A 21,896-nucleotide genomic window follows, 5' to 3' on the forward strand; every position below is an offset into this window, starting at 1 on the left:
CTTAACCCTCATTGTCCCGCAAAAAGAAAGGAAGGAAGGAAGGAAGGAAGGAAGGAAGGAAGGAAGGAAGGAAGGAAGGAAGGAAGGAAGGAAGGAAGGAAGGAAGGAAGGAAGGGAAAAAAGCATTACTACAAACTTCAGGCCATCTCTAGTGGACTCTGGGCACCTAGCTAATCTGGCACCATTAAACTTCCAGCCCACCTCAATTCCAAACTAAAACAGATTATGGAATCGGGAGAAGTGGGAAGAGAAAAGGGGAGATGAATCTGAAGCGGGAAGATGAAAATATTAGAAAACATCGGTATTTTCTAGGAAAAGCTGACATAGGAAAGTTAAACAGTAGTGAACTTTCTCAGTACCAAAACTGTGATCAACTAAGCCTCTGCTAGTGGGTCACTTAGCGCAGCCCCGGCATACAAACTAAGTCAGCCTAATTCACCAACAGTGAGCGCTCCACGGGTTCCCAGAAAAGGGCCTCATGAATGAGAAGTGGTTGCTAGGTTTCCTCCCTCCCTTCACTGTTTTCTCCTCCTCCCCAATTCCCCTCAAGACTTTTAAAACCAAAAGACACAGCCCAAAGACATCTAGCTTTGGCGGATTTGCGGACAAGGATACACACACACACACACACACACACACACACACACACAGTCCTAGAGGGAGCCCTGTACCTTCGAAGGTTTCAGGACCCTGGAGAGCAACAATAGCACCTTAACGTTTGACCTACGTAGCCCCTGGGCGCTTGGCACCCTGCTATCTTACAGTCAGAGGGTAAGCCGTGGGCACACGAGCAACTCTTTTCTTTCTGCTCCATATCCCCTACATTTTATGTTTGTTTACCAAAGAAGACCTTAGTTTAATTCCTTGTTCGAATAGGTGGTTCCTTTCAGCTCCTTGAACTTTTCACCTTTATTTTGCTTGACAGAGTTAGGCTGGGCTGGATCTACTGGTTCACAAGCTAAATTTCCACCAATAGTTCCCACAGTTTATTAACCACAGGAAAACAAATTAAATTGTTTGTTTAGGTTTGGGGTAGGGGGAATCTGTTTACATGTGTAGATGGCTTGTTTTGAGTTTCTATCGATATGGATAGCCTGCCTGAGAAGCCTTCCTCTCAGGAGTCTTCTAAATAAAATACTTCCCCACTCTAAAGCCACCCCCCATTGTCTAAGAAAGCAGCAAACAGTGACCAGAAAGGCCAATGATTCAAATATGTTCAGGGTGTGCCATGGTGAGGAAAGACCTATTTTGTTTGTGCAGGATTTTTATCGACAGCCCCAGCTGGGAGGCAAGTTCAGACCTCAATAATCAGGTCTCTTTTCTGTATACTACCACAAAAGCAGAGCCAGGAAACTCTTTGGTTGCCAAGGCTAGTCTGAGGTTAGTCTTTATTAACTCCAGCAGGACTATTATCATGAAAATGTTTCCTAGATGTCTATTCCTATAGAGCCAGGTAGATCTTTGCCAAGGCACCCTAAGGGTCATTCATTCAGCTTAGGGGAGTGGTTGAACAAACAACTGTTAAGTTCTCCAGTCCTCAAGAACTGAGTTGTGAACATGGTTGTAGAAACAACAGAAAACTAAAAAAAAGGCAAAAAGGATTTTGTTTAAACCATAATGTTGACTTTTCCCTTTTTTCCTCCTCAAAAAAAAAAAAAAGAATTACAGCGCTATAGGGAAAGGAAATCTCTGACTGCAAGCTGGCTTGACTGTGGCTGGAACCCATAGTAATGGTGTGTTTGTTTTGTTGTTTTCTTTCCTCATTCCCACCCCCCTCCCTACTGCCCTCACCCTGCACAGCCACTTCCAGACCCCTCTGCTGCCCCCAAAGCTGTCAGATTGCTTTTTAGCTTGTTTTCTGGCTTCCTTAGCTTTTTCTCTCATCTTCTTCAGCAACCCCCACTTCAGGCTCACAGGCATCGTCCTGACTTTTCCCCTCTGCTTCCTGCTCTGCCAGCTGCCGCCCTCACTCGCTGCTGCCCAGCTTCTGCAGGGCCCCCTCCCTACTGGGGGGAGGCCGCAGCTCCAGGTCGTTTCAGAGTCTTGCTCTGGACAGCCCTGGCTCTGCCCATCCGCAAATCTTGGGAAAGTCCGCCAAGTCCTACATGGAAAGACGCCCGGCTCGGGAAAGAGGATGCAACTACTTGGCAAACCTCGTCCATCCCTGTGAGTACCGCTTTTCTCAACCATGTTCCTTTACTTTGCCAAATGATCTTAGCCTAGTCCCACTCCCAGACGGCACCGACACCAGCCTACAATTGCCCCACCCAACCTCAATTTTTCAAATTCTTTACAAGTTCCTGCCTCCACAGTTAGAGGAGGAAATCAGCAGAAGGAGCATTTGGGGAAACGAGAACTAACCATGGCCCCACTTCCTTAATAATAGTCATTGATGGGTAGAAACGTCTCCAACATCTCTATTTTTTCCATGAACAGATTCGAGGCTATTTTCCTGGTGCACTTCCTATCTTTAGTTCCCCTCAAAAACTGCCAGTCACCATTGCTATTCCCATGATCTGCTTTTCAAGTTTCTCTTCCTACTCCTCTTCCTTTTCTTCTCCTTTTTTCTTCTCCTCCTCTTCTTCATCTTCTTCTCCTTCTCCTCCTCCTCTTCCTCCTCATCTTTTCTGTCTCCCTCTTTCCCCACCTCTAGTTTCTTTATGTCACCAGGGCATTCCTGTCACCAGGGCTCCCGAGAAATGGGAGGAAATGACGCGATGTATTCATATATCAGGTCAGTTTACAGCTCCAGCGAAATATTATTTAGTCTTTCTAGATCGGTCACAAAGCCCCCAAACATACGAAGCTAGTGACTTTTGAGTGTAAACTCTCATCAATTGGAAGATGCCTCATTTCCTTTCCAGCTCCTTTACTGTTTCCTTTCCAGGACCGGTGTTGTTTCTGCAGGTGTGGGTGGGGAAAAGAGTTTTCCTTATAACCTCAAGGCAACTGTGTTTCTGCCAAACTGGCACTGGTTTGTTCCTATTGTGTGTCTCGGGAGATGATGAGAAGCCTTTTCTCAATGAGATCTCTCTGGGATCTGGTTTCTAGGGTTAGACACGAAGGCAGATAAGCGTAAGGTAAATCCTGACCTTGGGTTGGGTTCAACAGATGAGCAGGCTCATCTCGATTCTAAAAGAAAAGAGACGGCAGTGATTAAGGACAGGAGTGGGGGCGGCAGGACAGGGCAACGTGTCCCTGAACTGAAGAAGACGTAGGATGTAGCCCTTTAGACAGAAGTGTGTCCTGGAATTTTTTTAATATAGTTTTTTTTTTATTCTAAACACGCAGAGCCTTCGCCCAGACTTCCCTCCAACCCACACTTCACACCCCAAAAGTCCAAGTTCACTTACTACACTTACAGTACCTAAGTACAGTTCTACATATTCCTGCACACATACACACACACACAGAATGCTTTGTCCCACCCACCTACCCCATCCTGCCTCACAGATGTGGCTCTGCGAACTCCAGCTGCACATCGCCTATCTTCGAGTAAACACTTCCAGTATTTCATAATCCAAACAGCTTTGGGTGAAGCAGGAGTGGGGGAGGAGAGAAAGAACAACACAAGACAACGCTAAGCACCTCCACTCTTTTTCCTTTGGCTTGTCAAATTACAGCTGTGCTCAGCTTCCGCGGGGGAAATGATGCTGCTGTCCAGGGACTGGGTGAGGAAGGGAGCTGTTGTTACCCGCTGCCCTTTCCGAAGGGATACTTTTATTCAGTCTCCTTGGTGTTCACGGTTCACTTCTCATTTACTCCAATCTAACCCCCGCCTCCTCTGTTTTATGCAGCCGCCCGTTGCCGCTGCCTCTGTGTTTGCCTCCCGTTCCCCACCCCAGCAGCAGCAACCCCAGCAGCAGCAGGAGAGGCTGGAAGCAGAACCTAGAAAGACCAGCTGGCAAGGAGTAGGATTAACTGCAGCGAGGACCTTTATTTTTGTTTGTAGTCAGAAAGGGAGGAAGTGGAGAGTAGGAGTAAAGAGGTGGGGGCGGGAAGAGGCAATGAAGTGAGTGGGATAGCCGCTGTAGTAAGAATAACAATCAATATTAAAAGAAAAAAAAAAGCTGCGGGACGCATGCGCATGGCTGGCGAGCCGCCGTCCCTGGGTGAGGAGCCCGCTGCTAACCCATCCGATCAAGGCAAAGATTTCCATCTGTCTCCCAGTACTGATGGTGAAATTGTAAGTACCGATCGCCTCTCGCCCTCGCTCCTTTGCTCCGCCACCGCCTAGCCCCACACCTTCCTTACCTTCCCCTCCCTAAAGTTGCAGAACAAAGTGGACTACCTCCGGGGTGGGGAAGTTCTCAGAGCAGAGACTGGGCGGAGGCGGGGGCTGGGGGTTGTCAGCTTTTTTTCTCCGTTGGGGGCAAGAGGGGAGTCGCTTCTTGTCGCTTCTCTTTGTAGAATACAGGCCCTTTTTCCCACAAGGAAAGCATCCCCCCCCCAAAAGAGGTGGACCGCGTCGAGGGGTCATTCTTTCCGTCCTCTACTTTCCTCCATTCATTTTTAAGTGCTCGGATTTGAGTTTTTTTGTTTGTTTTTTAATGAGTTGAATATCTGTGGGATTGGGGGAGGGGTCATTAGATAGATTATCTGGTGTGCCTCTAGCCAGCGATTGCAGAATTCAACTGCCTCTAACCTAAGTGGATGACTAGGAAGGAGGTGGGATGGTGGGGGGAGCCGAATAGCTTTACATTTAGACCGCGAAATGCGTCTTAACAAACTAAAGGGCATTCCAGGAGCCCAGAACGGGAGAAAATTATTCTCGAACTTGACAGTAAATGGGGATGGGAGAGTTTAGGTACAACTGTTAGTAAGAAAGACCAAACAACCACCCCCGGAAGAATAAATCAAGTCTCTTCTGGAGAAAATATTGCCCTGTAGTGGGGGTGGGCATGGGGGTGAGGGTGGGGGTGAAGGAGAAGGAGAAGGAGGCAGCTCGGAAAAGTGATGGAAGAAGTTAGATGCCTCTGATTTCAGGTGTTCTGAGGGAGGGCGGGAATCAGTTGTTGCATTTTCAGACAGCTCTACTTCAGCACTCTAAGGAGTGAAAAATCCAAGAAATTAATAAACGAAGCTCTCCCAGACGTGTGGGATTGGGGAGTTCCGGCAACCCCTCCTTAAACAAACCCATGAATTATTATCCTTCCACACCCCTCAGCTGAAAGATCCAGGAGCTGGGAAAGAGCAAAGAGCGGAACTGGAGGAAGTTTGTAACTGTAAGGTGTAGCTGCTGCGGAGAGATGACAGCTAATGGTCTCGAGGCCACTGGCATGAGGGGACGGGGAATGAGGGCTCCCACCTCCAAGAGATAGAATTGTGCAGGAGCCTGTGGTCTCATTCTCTCCTGGGAAGAGTGACACCCCCCCCCGAACTGTGTGAAACAGACAGGGGAGCCCTAAGGACACCAATCCCTAAGCTTTAGGGTTGGGGGCGGCGGGGAGTGGGGTGGGGGGAGGAAGACAAACTGTGGGTTTCCGGAATTCAAAAGAGAAAGGGGGTTGGTCCGGTAGGGGAGAATCTTCCACCGCGAAACCGGAGACAAAGGTAAAAGAGTGGGGGCGGCTAGCGTTTCTAATATGAACCCTTTAGCTGAAAGACAGGCAGCGGGGAAGATTATCGGAGGGGGTGGCGGGGGACGGTTGTTGAAGAGAGCGATCGAGTTAGCTAGGCGTGAGGCAGCTAGTAGTGCCACAGGAGTGGAGGAGATGGAGAAGTTGCTCCAGGAGCAGCCTACCCTTAAGAAGAGTCAATAGGGAAACCCTCCCTCATTGCTTTCCTACTCAGCAAAGGGCAGAGTCCAATACTCATTTTTCCCCTCCAGAGGTCACTTTGTGGTGCTTACTAATTGCAGCTTCCTTCCCTGCCTGTTTCCAGGCATCAATTACTGGGCATCATGAGGATTTCTCTCTGCAGCTCATATGCATACACTCTTTCTCACCCCTCACTGCTCAGTGGTCAGAGGATTTATATTAGCAGTTATAGAGGATCTTTTTTCCAAAACATTTACCTTAGCATCCCTGGCACTTGAAATGTCAAAGGTGGACAGCTTCTTTCAGAGTTCATAGCAGTACTTTCCACGGCTTTGTAGTCTCTTACCCAAGTGTCCCATTTCCATGCTGTATATCAGTTTTTTTCAGTTAAAGGCTGGATATTTTATAGGCTCATACACTTTAACTGTGGGCAGCTAGGTGACAAAGTGGATAGAGTGCCATGTCTGGAGTCAGGAAGACCTGAGTTCGAGTCATGTCTCAGACATTAGCTGCACAACCCTGAGCAGATCACTTAACCCTGTTTGCCTCCGGTTCCTCTTCTGTAAGTGAACTGGAGGATATTCCAGTACTTTTGCCAAAGCAAACCCAAAAAGGGGTCAGAAAGAGTGGACACTACTGAAAAAAAATGACTAAACAAAAACAACACTTTAGAACTAGAAGGGTCTTTGGAGGTCATTGAGTTCAACCCATTGTATTATAGATGAAGTCCAGAGAGGTTGTGACTTGACCAAGGACACACAACTATCAGTTATTTGAGGCATAATTCAAACCCAGATCTCCCTTACTCCAAGCCCAGAACTTTACCCACTACACCACAGAGTCCTGCAAGATTGTCTGCTATCCTTTGAAAACTTGGCAGTTTGCATTGTGATAACATATCTGATAACTGTGACTATGAACTGAAAAGTACCAGAGCTATAAGTGGCAATTTATAGTTTTTATTAAAATTATTTTTGCTCACATCCTAATTTATATCCTTGCACTTCTGCTAGTTTGTTGGTTGGCACAATGGGCTCGAAATCATGCTATTGGAACAAACCAATATCTTTAAAATACTTTTCTCTGAAATCGAAAAAGAAGAGTTCTGCAATTTCCTCCATGTAGGAGCATTCAAATGCTTACACAGAGAGTGTGTATCAAAGACAGAACCTAAGTAGAAGTCTTCCTGATTTCAGTACTTCTTTGCCCAATAAGCAGGGGTAACTAGGTGGCTCGATTTTACCCAGTAACAAGGGGTAGCTAGTGGCTCAGGGGATAGAGCACTGGCTCTGGAGCCAAGCAGACCTGAGTTCAGATCCTACCTCAGACACTTAAAGCAGACAGACATAGTCAATATAGTCCTGAAGTGTGTTTTAAAGAGGCTTCTTAATCTATCAGAATTGCATTTATATGTAGAATTCAATCTTTTTTCTCCAGATTTACTCCTTATTTTGTAATTCAAATAAAATATCTTGAATGGAGGTGAAACTACTCTATCTTTTTTTTAAAAAAAGATTTATTTGTGCATTTATTATATCTCCCTCCCACTGCATGGAACAATTTTTTAAATGACAAATTAAAAACTTCATAATAAATTGAGTAGTCCAGCAAAAAACAAATTCCATGCCCAAAAATGTATTTCTCAGTCTTCGTTTTAAGTCTATCACCTCTCTGGAAGGAGGTGGATGTCATAGTTCATCCTCAGTCCTCAGGATTCATGGTTTGCCATTATATTGATTAGAGTTCTAGGGGTTTTCAAAGTTATTTTTCTCTACAATCTCATTGTCATTGTATAAAAAGTGTTCTAATTCTGCTCACTTTACTCTGCATTAGTTCATAGAGGTCTTCTCAGTTTCTTCTACAGTTGTGCATTCATCATGTTTTATGGTACGACAAATCCTATTATATTCATATACCATAATTTGTTTAGTCATTTCCCAACAAGAGTGCATTCCCTTAGTTTCTAGTTTGGGGCTACTTCAAAAAGAGCTTTTATAAATATGTTTGTACATTTAGGTACTTTTCTTTTTCTTGGATCTCTTTGCATACAGTCCTAGTAATGGTATAGTCAATCAACTAGCATATGCTACTACTACTGTATGCCAGGCATTGTGCTAAGCGATGGGGATACTGAAAGGAAAGGTTCTCAAGAAGCTCACAGTCTAATGGGGAAGGAAACATGCAAACAACAACTATATACATACATGATAAATTGGAGATAGTCTCAGAGGAAAGGTATTAATATTAAGGAAGATGGGAAAAGGCTTCTTGCAGAAGATGGGGCATTAGCTGAAATTTGAAGGGAGCTAGGGAAAGTAGAAGGAGGAGATGAGGAGGGAGAAAATTCCAAGGATTGGAGACAGCCAGAGAAAACCCTTAGAACTGGGAAATGGAGTATCTTATTTGAGGAACAGCAAAAGGGTCAGTATTTTTGCACTTGGAGTAGAAGGTCTAAGAAGACTGGAAAGTAGCAAGGGGCCAAGTAATGAAGGGCTTTAAAAGCCAAATAGAGAAGTTTCTATTTGATTTTACAGGCAGTAGGAAGCCCTTGGAATTTACTGAATGAAAGTGAGTAGGGGTGGGTGTGGCATGGTCAAATAGGCACTTTAGAAAGATACATTTGACAGCTGAGTGGAAGGTGAATTGGAGTGAAGAGACTGGAAACTGGGAGCTCAATCAGCAGACTATTGTAATAAGCCAGGTGTGAGGTGATGAGAGCCTGTACCAGGGTGGTGTCAATGTCAAGATTAGTAGGCATATATACAAAAGGTGTTTCGAAGATAGCAAATGCCAAGTCTTGACAACAGACAAGATATGAGGGGGGGTGAGAATAAGGAATTGAGGATGACACCTAAGTTGTGAGCCTGGTGACTGGGAGAACGGTGGTACCCTCAATAGTAATAGGGAAGTTAGGAATGGGGGGAAGTTTTTTTCGGAGAAGATGAGTCCAGTTTGGACCATGTTGAATTTAAGATGTCTATAGGACATACAGTTCAAAATGTCTGATAAGCAGTTGGAGATGTGAGATGGGAAATCAAGAGCTGGGTCAAAGAGTATGCATAATTTAGTAGTACTGGGGGGCAAAGTTCCAAATTGCTTTCCAGAATGGCTGTATCAATTCACAGCTCCGCCAATAGTGCACTAATGTGCCTGTTTTCCCACAGGCCTTCCAATATTTATAATTTTCCTCTTTTGTTATCTTTGCCAATCTGATGGACCTGAGGTGCTTTAATTTCCATTTCTCTGATGATTAGAGATTTAGAGCATTTTTTTCCTATGGTTGTTGATAGCTTGGATTTCTTCCTTTGAAAACTGTTCATATCCTTTGACAATTTATCTACTGTAGAATAGCTCTTAGTATTATAAATCTGAATCACTTCTATTTAGAAAACTATTGCATATTAAATTAAACTGTGGAAGTGTTCATTTTTTAAATCAACAAACTTTTGGTGAATACCTGTAGATTCTATGCTAAGCAATGTAGGATTTAAAGAAATATAAGAAATAGCCCTTGCCAAACATATTTGACCATAGCATTCTCTCAAAGCAGTATTTATATACCCTTCAAAATATGGGCGGTTCAGGCTCCAAATGCATGTTTTAATACATTATATAGTTTATTAATTATTATGTATTCCTGAAACTTTTTTAATCGAGTTCAGGCTATTCTTAACAAATTGTCTTCCATAATAAAGTAGAAAACTTAGAGAAAGAGATGTGTTTCTTCCATGTCAATTTCTTATTCTAAATCATTCCAAATAGAATGCATTTATTCAGAATTTGAAATCTTATTTCAAATGCCTTGAAGTTATGTCAAATAATATTGGTTTATCTCATTCATGTAACTTCCAGAAACAAACTGAGTAGTCTCTCCACTGATGTAAAAAGTAACCCATCTTCTCATCTGAAGAGGATCCACTCAGTGTGCTGGAGGCCTTCTGCTAGGTATTTTTACTTTACACTTTTTGTAGGTATCAGCGGATTACTCTAGTTGTATGTCTACTACCCACATTTCTGACCCACCTCTTTGTCCAATCATGCATTTCCTCAATGATATCCTTTATACCATGTCTTTCAAACAGGTCTTTGATATAGGCTATATCATTAGAAATATATACATGGTGGGGGCAGCTAGGTGGTGCAGTGGAGAAAACACTAGCCCTGGATTCAGGAGGACCTGAGTTCAAATCCTGCTTCAGACACTTGATACAATAACTGCGTGACCCTGGGCAAGTCACTTAACCTTCATTGCCCGCCCGCCCCCAAATATATGTGTGTGTGTGTGTGTGTGTGTGTGTGTGTGTGTGTGTGTGTGTATACGTGGAAAATGCATTCTAACTTATGAATATTAGATCTAAATTATCTCCATTTTGATACTGCTATAACCTGTATTCCAGCCCTCACATTTTAGGTTTACCTAGACCAAGTTCAATCTGACAAGTGGGGAGAAGGTCTCAAAAAATCTCTATTTGGCTCATGTCCCTGGGTTCCTTAGAATTTAGATCATTTTGATCCCATCTAGGAATTTCCATGAGAAAAATCAGACTATAGTTCAAGCCTAGGTTTCTGTAGATGTAGTTAAAAGAGCTTTTGCACAATCCGGCTTTCTAACTATACATATACCTATATGTATACACATGTATACATAAACATACACACATATATATGGGAAAGAAAGTTCTTCACTGGTAACTACCTATGAAATTACAGATCTGATAATGTGTGTGCTTGTATATGTGTGTATGTGGATATAAACTGCTTATATTTCACTCCCCAGAAAGAATTAAACACATACACACACACACACACACACACACACAGAGGAGCTCATGAATGGTTAAGATCAACACCTCCCCACTTTCTTGTTCTCTCTCGTAAGTCTTATCTTCCACTCAGAAATCCATTGTAGCATTTGAGACTCATAGTTCTCATTGGAAGCACCATAGAAGGGAAAGCACTTGAAGCCAATAGAAAAGACCCCTTTGTCCCTGGTGAGCCCTTCTTTTCCTCAGGTATCTTGGCAGTGCTATAAACTTATTGTGCTACTCTAAGGTTTTGGGTTCCCCCCAAAGGAAATTTTGCATTTGTGATTGCTAGAAAGTTCACCCCCTTCCTTATTAGACTTGCATAGTGTGCATGCAGCAAAGTGGTCTAGCTTTACTCCTTTTCCTTGTGACTAAGTCCCTTGTTGCTTCTCCAGTTTGGGAGTCCTGCTTGCTTCAAAACCAAGCCCCCATGCTGAGTAACTTCTTCTCACCGAACTCTCCTCCTTTTAGCTCCTTTTTGTGTTTTGTCTTCCCCTATTAGGCATGAAGGCAGGGACTACCTTTCTTTCACTTGTCCTTGTATCTTCAGCACTTTGCACAGTACCTGCCATATAGTAAACACTTAATAAATATTTCTTTCCTTCCTTCTTTTCTTCCTTCCTTCCTCCCTTCCTTCCTTCCTTCTTCTGTTTCTTTCTCCTTCCCTTCCTTTCCTCTCTTCTTCCCTTCCTCCTTTCTTTCTTCCTCCATCTCTTCCTCCTTCCCTTCCTCTCTACCTTCCTTTCTCCTTTCTCCCTTCCTAACTTCCTTTCTTCCTTCCTTCCTCTTCCTAAGTATAAGAACTCAGTAATGGGGGCAGCTAGGTGGCACAGTGGATAATGCACCGACCCTGGATTCAGGAGGACTTGAGTTCAAATATGGCCTCAGACACTTGACAGTTACTAGCTGTGTGACCCTGAGCAAGTCACTTAACCCTCATTGCCCCACAAAAAAAAAAACCACCCAAGAACTCAGCAATGAACAAGAACTCAATATTGTCCAGGAATCCCCCCATTTTCTCTCCAAGAGGCTGGTTCCAGAAACTCTTGCCAGTTCACATAGTGCTCCCAACTGTTTCTATTGCTTGGGACCATTTAGACGGCATTTAGTACCCTTGTCATCTGTGGGGCTGAGTTCCTTGCATGTCTCTCTCTCCCCACAAAGGACTTTTCCCTGCTCTGTGCACATCTCAGCTCATCTCACCTCTGATCTGGTTATTACCTTGTCTGCTTCTTCATCAGACTTGGTTGCTCCCTTTATAAGCCTGAGTCCAAGGATGACGTTCAGATCTTCAATATCCTTTACTCAATAAATCTACTTAGATGCAGTATTAATGGGATTGTCCGTATATTCCGGGTTTTTAAAAGACAAAACAAAGCACTCATCCTTTAATCTTGTCAAGTTGATCAAATGACTTTACACCCCATCAGGGAAATGACATCAGTCTTCTCTATGGAGTCTCCCTATGTAGTACAAGGAGGTCTTTAAGCTGCTCCTAGTTTGTACAGTCTATTTACTTTATTATCTGTTTCATTTAAAGAAACTTTAAAAGGTATAAGCTAAAATGGCTTTGTATCCCCAGGGCCTATCACAGTGCACAAAGTAGGTGTTTAATGTTTTTTGATTGACTGATTGGTTGGTTGGATGGTCAATATCACTTTGGTCTCACATTAACAAAAATGTCCTTAATGTGAAAATCAAAGGATCTTAATTCTGCGGAGAGCCTCAAAAAGCATCTTTTCAAACTCCCCTAATCTTAACACATTAGGAAACTGAGGCCAAGATAGGATGACTCACTGCACAATATCATACATTGGTAGAGGCAAAACCAAGATTAGAACTTTTCTCTTTTGTCTCCCTCTCCAGTGTTTTTACCTACTACATGATATTTCTTATTTATAAGTCCTGTATTCTGTAAAACAACTTGGAGAGTTAATGGTATTATATAAGAATAAAACACAATCACTTGGGTTTTGTTTTGGTTTTTGCAGGGCAATTAAGGTTAAGTGACTTGCCCAGGGTCAGACAGCTAGTGTGTCAAGTGTCTGGGGCGGGATTTGAACTCAGGTCCTCCTAAATCCAGGGTCGGTGCTTTATCCACTGCGCCACCTAGCTGCCCCCACACATGTTTTTTAAAAATAAAAATGGTACACAGAGGGCAGCTAGATAGCACAGTGGTAAAGCACTGGCCCTGGATTCAGGAGTACCTGAGTTCAAATCCGGCCCCAGACACTTGACACTTGCTAGCTGTGTGACCCTGGGCAAGTCACTTAACCTTCATTGCCCTACAAAAAACAAAAACAAAACAAAAAACAAAACAAAACAAAAAACAAAACAAAACAAAAAAAATGGTACACAGATGTTTTTTTCCACCATGAAAAAAGATGACAAATTAAACCAATTTGAACTTCTGTATCACTTGGGCTTAATATGGTCCATTGCACTAGTTAAAAGACAAGATTCAAAGACTTGCCTGAGGTTATAGAGAAAGCTAGAAACAAACCAGGATTAAAATTTGAGGTCCATTCCCCACCCTCCAAACCATCCAATTTATTGTTTATTCCATACAATGATACAGTCATTAAGTAATCCCCTGCAGCTTCAATATGATACAGTAATTTCACATGGAAATTCATTTTGATTCTTTCCTAAATTGTAGGTTGTATATAAGTTCTTGTAGGGAGAAGCTTTGCAGCCACTTGGAGGAAAATGCCATTATCCTGGACCTTTGTGGGCTGGAGAAGGTCACGGGAACACAACCCTATTATTAACCAATAGTTGATCCAAAAGTCATTGATCTTACTCTTTGATAGTTAATAAAATGAAAGAAAAAAAATCTCCTATTGTGTCCACATAGGAAATACCAACTTCTATGGCAAGTTGGTCTGAGAACAGACTTCAAAAAAGCAACTCTATTATGAATATTTTAGGAATAACAGCAGAATTTTTCAAATGAATGTCTGGCATTACAAAATTATTTAAGGAAATACTGCTTTCCAGGAAATGTATTTTCAAGGAATTATGGCTAAACCTTTCAGGAATAAAAGCCAAGGTTGTTTTTCCAATGGATGAAATGGGTATTGCCCTTCAGTTTGAATTTCAAGGACATCTACCATATATCCTCAGATAGAAACATAGACCATATCAAGGAATATGGCTTACTATTGTGCTCCCCAATGCAGTCTAGTATATGAGGTTCTTAAAGAATTATGGAAAAAGTAAGATCCTAATATGATCAGTGTGAATCATTGACCAAAGGGGAATGTTGTGAATTGGTACCCAACGCACCACCAGGTGAGTCATGATGTGAGCTAGTATTCAAACAAGTACAATGTCAATCAGCTCATAATACAGTTTAGTATGAGTCAGAGCTTAACATTCAGCACAATATGTGTGTGAGTCATTGACTAATCTGGCACCATGCAAGTCTGTACCCAGTAAGCTACATTATGCTGTTAGAAAGTATAGACAACACTGCATGTTGTGAGTCAGTTCATAGTACAGTTGAATGAGATTTTGGAGGCCATTCACAATAGAGTGAGATGTGACTGAATGCTCAATAAGATATAAGTATGATTAGGAATGTGTAGAATAAATGAACTAGGGGCAGCTAGATGGCGCAGTGGATAGAGCACTGGTCCTGGAGTCAGGAGTACCTGAGTTCAAATCCAGCTTCAGACACTTAACACTTACTAGCTGTGTGACCCTGGGCAAGTCACTTAACCCCAATTGCCTCACTTCAAAAGAAAAAAAGTCAGACATGACTGACAAAAGAACATGTAAAGAACATAACAAAAAGAATAAATGAATTAATCTCCAATATATTTGATCATTTTCTTAGCTATTTTCACAGAGATTAAGTTGTAAATTATAATTAACATGATCATTTGTCCAAAAATGATATTTTTTATGACTGTTCTTGATGATCATTAAAGACAATTGAACAGGGGCAGCTAAGTGGTGCAGTGAATGGAGCACTGGCCCTGGATTCAGGAGAACCTGAGTTCAAATCCAGCCTCAGACACTTAACACTTATTAGCTGTGTGACCCTGAGCAAGTCACTTAACTCCAATTGCCTCGAAAAAAGAAAAAAGACAATTGAACATCTTTCTGATCTGAGATGCTTATCTTTTAATTAATAACTAATTTCAATTGGGATTTGAAAATACTTTTTCCATTAACTGTTGTAATCATATAGACCAGTAATTCTTAGCCTTTTTTTGTATGTGTTATGAACTCCTTTGGCAATCCGGTGAAGCCTATGGACCCCTTGGAATAATGGTTTTAAAATAATCGGAGAAAATGCTAAATTTCAGTTAGAACTTAGTGAAAATAAGGATGTAGTTTTTTCTCATCTAATGTGAGCCCCAACTTGGTACTCCATTGCTTGTAGGTTAAGAACCTCCGATCTAGATAAGACACTTGCTCAAAGTTATAGTGAGCTTGAGGAGGATTGAACCTAAGCATCATCTCAACTATGGAGAAACAAAGAATCCCTTCTTTCCTTCTCTTTTTTCTGTTGCCTGTTTCATCTGGGTTTCTGACCAATTGAAATGAAAAACTGCCCTAACCACTCTTTGAAGCAACCAAGAATATGTTTTCTTTTCCTGCTCTGAAGTTGGTGAAACCAAACGTACTAAGAGAATGCAGCATCATTTGCAAGGTTTTGACTTCATCACCCTTATCAACTCCCTTTTCCAGGTATGCAAACTTTAGTACACTCAGGCAGAACCAGTCTATTCATTCATAGGATAGAAGGAGCAAATGATCATCTCCTTATTTGTATCAATCTGTCTAGGGATGTATTCAAGAAAATTCTCCCATTGCTGATATATCCTCAGGTTGGGTAAAATTAGGGAATCAATAGTTTAGTATCTTAAGGAAACAGATTCTTAGTTTATACAAAAGTATACAAGGTAATCCATGGATTAGAGAAGTTATTATTCTGGGCACTGTACATGGTTTGCTCTTAAGATACTTATATATTGTTTTCTTCTTTGCTCACTGATGATATCAGGGCCCAGAACGGTGGACACATACTTCTACCAATACAAGCAACTTTCTTTTTTTACTAATTCCATTTATTCAGCTTAATGTGAAGGGACAGATGCTTCTCCATTTTGAATGGATTCTACTGTACCCAAGAAGTCAAATTATCCTAAGATTTATATATTTCCTAATTTAAAATTAGAAAATTTTTAAAACTTAAAATTGGAAAAAGAAGTGTAGCATGTCATAATAGGTAGAGCTAGCCTTAATACCTAGAAGACCTGGGTTCTGGTCCTGCCTCTAACACATAATAGCTGTATTACCATGGACAAATCACTTAACATCATATTAGTCTAGGCATCTCTGTGAGACTCCAAATTCGAAAGAAGTTGCTAATCTGGATCTATAGAGGGAGTTTCCTAACCTGGGAGTTCCCAATACCAATGAAACTACAAGTCAAAGCCCTGTCCTTATCACCTTTGGAAACAGCACATGCTCTTTCAGGTCACTGAGGGTTTTTTTGTTTTGTTTTGTTTTGTTTTGTTTTAATTATGGAAGGCTTGAATCAGAGGATTTTAGATGTAAAGGTGGAAGTGCCTTAGTGGTCACCTTACACAACCTCCTCATGGAAACTGAGACCCCAGTAAAGTCAGTGACTCAGTAAATAAACACTTATTAAACACCTACTATGTGGTAGATTGTGTGCTAAACACTGGGGATTCAAAGAACAGCAAAAGATAATCCCTGACTATGCATACCCTTTGACCCAGCATTACCACTAATAGGTCTGTATCCCAAAGAGATCATAGAAGAGGGAAAAGGACCCACATATACAAAAATATTTATAGCAGCTCTCTTCATGATGGCAAAGAATTGGAAATCAAGGGAATGTCCATCAATTGGGGAATGGCTGAACAAGTTATGGTAGATGAATGTAATGGAATACTATTGCTCTATAAGAAATGATGAGCAGGCACATTTCAGAAAAACCTGGAAAGATTTAAGTGGACTGATGCTGAGTGAAGTAAGCAGAACCAAGAGAACAGTGTACACAGTAACAACAACATTGTGTGATGATCAGCTGTGATAGACTTAGCTCTTCTCAGCTATACAATGATCCAAGACAATTCCAAAGAACTCATGAGGGAAAATGCTCTCCATGTCCAGGAAAAAGAACTATGGAATCTGAATGCAGATTGAACCATACTGTTTCTATTTTGTTGTTGTTGTTTTTGAGGTCTTTCCCTTTGGTTCTTTCTGCCTTTTTTTTTTTTTGGTGAGGCAATTGGGGTTAAATGACTTGCCCAGGGTCACATAGCTAGTAAGTGTCAAGTGTCTGAGGCCAGATTTGAACTCCGGTCCTCCTGACTTCAGGGCCGGTGCTCTATCCACTGTGCCACCTAGCTGCCCCTTTCCCTTTGGTTCTGATTCTTTCACAACATGACTAATGCAGAAATACGTTTAATATGATTGTACATATATAACCTATATCAGATTGTTTTCTGTCTTGGGGAGGGGGGAGGAAAGGGAAGGAGAAAATTTTGGAACTAAAAATCTTATGAAAATAAATATTGAAAACTATCTTTAGATGTAACTGGAAAACAATAAAATACTTTTATGATTAAAAAAGATAACCCCTGCTCTCAAATAATTCATAGTCTAATGGGAAAGATAACTTGCAGATAACAATGTACAAACAGGATATATACATGGTAAATTGGATATTGAGAAAGTCTTCCTTTAGAAGGTAGAATTTTAGCTTGAACGTGAAAAAAGCCAGGGAAGCCAAGAAGTATAAACAAAAAGAGAGATAACATTCCAGGCATAGGGCACTGCCAATGGAAATGCCAGAGTCAAGAAATGGAATATCTTGGGGGGGGCGGGAATGATGTGGAGGCTAGAATCACTGAATCACAGAATATGTGCCCAGGGCAGTGGAATGGAAGTAGGGAAGGGAGTGAAGGTATAAGAAGACTGTAAAGGTAAGGGAGGGATAAATTATGAAGAGCTTTGAACAACAAATGGAGGGTTTTATATTTGATCCTGGAGGTTGATAGGAAACAACTGCAATTTATTGAGTCCACCTGCATTTCAGGAACATCACTTTTGCAGACCAGTGGAGGATAGACATGGGTGAAGAGAGACTTGTAGCAGGGAGACCAATCAGCAGACTGTTGCAATAGTCCAGATATTAAATGATGAGAGACTGTACCAGGTTGGTGGTCATCCCAGAGGAGAGAAGGGAGTGAGTCAAGAAATGTTATGAAGGTAAAATTGACAGGCCTTGGCAACATATTACATATGAGGGCTGAGTGTAAGAAGTAGAGGAAGACATCTAGATTGTGAGCCCAGAAGACTGGGAGGATGGTGGTACCCTCAATAGTAATTAAGGAATTTAGGAAGAGGGGAAGGTTGGGGGGGGTGGAATAATAAGGTCAATTTTGGACATGCTGCATTTAATATTTCTATTTCATATCCAGTTCAAGTTATTCAATAGACAACTGGAATTTGAGAATAGAGGTCAGGAGACAGGTTAGAGCTGAATAAGTAAACTTGAGAATCATCAGCATAGAGATGAGAGTAGAATCTATAAGAGCTGATGAAATTATTAAGTGAAGTAGTGTAAACAGAGAAAAGAAGGCCCTGTGCAAAGCCCTATAAGACACCCATGCTTAGAAGGTGTGACCTTAATGGAGATCCAGCAAAGGAGATTGAGAAGAAGCAGTCAGATAGGTAGGAGGAGAACCAGGACAGAGTAGTGTCCTAAAACCCCGAAGAGAAGAAAGTATTAGGAAGAAAAGGATGATCAACAGTGGCAAAAGCTATGGAGAGGTCAAGAAAAATAAGGATTAAGAAAAGGCTATAGGGGCAGCTAGGTGCCACAGTGGATAAAGCACCAGTCCTGGATTCAGGAGTACCTGAGTTCAAATCCAGCCTCAGACACTTGACACTTACTAGCTGTGTGACCCTGAGCAAGTCACTTAACCCCCATTGCCCCGCAAAAAAAAAAAAAAAAAAAAGGCCATTTAACTTGGCGATACAGAGATCATTGAAGGGACAGCTAGATGGCTCAGTGGATAAAGCACTAGCCCTGGATTCAGGAGTACCTGATTTCAAATCTGGCCTCAGACACTTGACCCTTAATAGCTGTGTGACCCTGGGCAAATCACTTAACCCTCATTGCCCTGCCCACCCCCAAAAGAGAGAGATCATTGGTAACTTTAAAGAGAGTAGTTTTGGTAAAATGCTATGGTCAGAAGCCAAATTAAAGAGTTAAGAAGAGAATGAGAAGAGAGGAAGTGGAAGCACCTATTTTGGTTGGCCTTCTCAAGGAGCTTAGCCATAAAAGGCAGGAGAGATACGGGATAATAGTGGAGATGGATGGATCAAATGAATATTTTTTCTGAAGATGGAGGAGACACGGACATGCTTATAGGTAGTAGAGAAGCATCCAGTAGACATAGACAGACTGAAAATAAATGAAAAGACTGGGAATGATAGAAAGGGCAATCTTCTGGAAGAGATGGGATGGAATGGGATCATTTGTGCATGTAGAGGAGTTTGCCTTGGGAAGGAGAACTACCTCAACCTGTGAAATGGGGAAGAAGGAAATAGTGGCAGAAGGCATTTTGGAGATGTAAGTTAAAGAGTAGGGAAAAAGAAGATATTTGGCAAATGGACTCAGTTTTTTTTCAGTCAAATATGTATCAAAGTCCTCAGCTGAGGGGAAGAGAAGAAGAAAAGCTATGAGAAATTTGAGGAAAGGTGAAAAAATTTGGAAAAGAGATTGCAGTAAGTTAGTAAGTCAATGGCGGGGGCGAAGTTGAGATTATATACCATAAATTTGTAGTGGATCTAGTCAGCAAGGTTTTGTGATTTTTCTCCAGCTTTGTCCAGCAGCATGTGAGCAGGAGAAAAGGCAGTAAATAGTAGAAGTAATCCAGGTCTGAGGCTTGGCCCGATACACTCAGCAATGTGATAAGAAAGAAGTAATTCAAGAGAAGTGGACAGTATAAGCTGAACTAGTTTGCTAAGGAATCAAGATGAGGAAAGGTAAAAAGTGTAGCTAGAGCAAGGAGATGGTTTGTCAAAGAACCTGGGTGGGAAGGGATTAGAGGTCATAGTAAGGAGGAAGAACAGGATGGAGATTGCAAAACCAAATAACAATACATGGTGATCAGATAAGGGAATTTCAGAGTTCATGAATATGCAAATGGAACATTTGTGGGTGAAGGCAAGATCAAGGGTACAACCCATCTTTGTGTGTACCTGTGGTAGACTGGAAGAGAAGGTCAGGGGAAATGAGCAAATTGAGAAACTAGGAGGTAAGAGTGTTTGTTGTCATTATTCAGTTGTTTCAGTCATGTACAAATCTTTGTGACCCCATTTGGGATTTTCTTGGCAAAGATACTGGAGTGGCTTGCCATTTCCTTCTCCAGCTCATTTTACAAATGAGGAAACTGAGGCAAACAGGCTTCAGTGACTTGCCCAAGGTCACACAGCTAGTAAGTGTCTGAGGTCAGATTTGAACTCATGAAGAGGAGTCTTCCTTACCCCAGGCTCAGTACTTTATCCACCCAGCTGCCCCAAAGGTGTTTGAGGAAATATCAATATGTATATTGACTTTCCCTGGTTTGAAAGCAGGAGTTGGGTACTAGAGGGGACATAGAGAACTTTGAGCCAGTTTACTGAACTCATTAAGGAAAGAAGGGCAGTGTTCCAGAAGTTAGTAGTCAACAGCTATCAGAATTTTGATTGGTGGTAGACATAGTTAAGTGAATGTCAAAGAAGGAACGATTCCTGAGTGTTGGTGGTGGAGAGAGAGCCTGGAAGTGGTAATGAACACTCCTACCAATGAAGGGTGAGGGAGTGGGGTGGAGAATAAGTGAAAGTCAACCATTGCTGGAAAGGCTGGCCAAGCAGGCTGTCATCAGGAGGCAGGTTTCAGTGAGAGCCAGAAGATGAAAGGAGTGGGAAAGGAAGAGGTTTAAGATAAAAGCAAGGAGCAAAAGGCAGCAGATGGTATTGCCTGCCAAGAAAGTATTCGAGAGAGCACAGGAAGGGGTAGATAACTTTAGATTGGGACATTAGGAGGGCTGGGTTGAGGTGGATGGTAGTAATGAAGTGACTTCCCAGGTCACAGAATAAAGCCAGTAGTAAGTGGAATAACCTGGGTCCAGATCTAGGGCCTTTAACTACAAATTTACTATCCTTTAGGCTACTTGCTGCCACATAGCAGCATCTGGATCTTTAAAAATGTGACTTACATGATTAATTTAAACATAATTAATTATAATTATGGCATAAAATGTATGTCTCATTATCCCAGATACTTTAAAAATTTCCATGTTTCCTCTAACAAAATCGTGTTTTAATCCCAATGTATGACCAGCTTTAACTTGTGGAGTCCCAGAAGTTCATGGAAATGGAGCCTCCATTTTTTGGTTTGCTCTCAAGTTTAGGCTCTCCTAGCTCATGTACACAGTACAGTTTCTCCTGCAAGGTTCGTGCCAACTAGGCATTTGCTGAGACATTAGCTCAGATTGAAAGCTTAAGGATAATCACCTTTTGGCAGCACTAGTTTGAGCTGGATATTCTTGAAAAGACAACTTCCTCCAGCTCCTTTGACAAATGTGTGGCAATTTGTCAAGAGGAAGCAGTTATGTAACAGCCTAGAATATGTTACATCTTCATCAGGGTTAAATGTACAATAAAGGACATAAATCACAATGAGCACCTTTAAATGATTGATCCAGACTTTCTTCGTGAAGTGGATTACTTGCTAGCAAGTGTAAAATACATTAGAACTGTTAAGGGCTAAAATTCTAGCTAAACTGTCTAAAATATCTAATGAGTGGTCGCCAATAAATTATAAGCTTTAGCAAGAGTTAGACTTTTAAGCATTTATTAAGGAGAATAAGAATTTGGTAAAGAGAGAAGAAAAGGCCTAGATTCCTATCTATTAAAGGGAGAGCATATTTCTCGCTCCCTTCTCCACCAGCGTCCCCAGGAAAAAAAAGAGACAGAGTGTCAGTCTCTTTCTTCTTCCTCCCACTAGCCAACATCACTTCCTGACACCAAAGAAAAGACTCCTGGTCTTGCCCTCAAAGACCTTCACTTCATAGGCGGAACTCTTCTACAGTAAGTTTCCAGCAGGTGGCGTCATTCCAATTGTTACAGAACACTGTGACTAGATTATCTTAAATAAATTTGGTTTTGGAGAGGAAGGTATGAGGAATATGCAGGGTTTGAGGGATAGGTAATTAACTCCTTAAAAGCTAGATTAAAATAAAGAACTGGTATAGAATATATAAATATCGTGAATAGCAATAAAATCATTTAT

General features: G+C 41.6%; 1 protein-coding gene across 3 annotated transcripts in view; it reads left to right on the forward strand.

Annotated features, from left to right (window-relative positions):
* The first annotated feature begins 689 nt into the window (after window positions 1–689).
* RGS20 (regulator of G protein signaling 20) overlaps window positions 690–21,896 on the forward strand; it is an 89,775-nt gene continuing 68,568 nt past the window's right edge. Inside the window, exons 1-2 of one of the 3 annotated variants that reach the window (XM_043975485.1) lie at window positions 690–771; window positions 1,894–2,166. Coding sequence is in view for 2 of the 3 variants with exons in the window: in XM_043975484.1 (XP_043831419.1) it covers window positions 4,082–4,186 (105 nt within the window). In the remaining variant the exon portion in view is untranslated. Of the gene's footprint in view, window positions 772–1,893; window positions 2,167–3,770; window positions 4,187–21,896 lie in introns of those variants that run through there. The other 2 variants (XM_043975484.1, XM_043975483.1) reach the window with 2 other exon arrangements.

Source organism: Dromiciops gliroides, chromosome 1 (assembly GCF_019393635.1).
Source record: "Dromiciops gliroides isolate mDroGli1 chromosome 1, mDroGli1.pri, whole genome shotgun sequence".
Classification (NCBI taxonomy): Eukaryota; Metazoa; Chordata; class Mammalia; order Microbiotheria; family Microbiotheriidae; genus Dromiciops; species Dromiciops gliroides.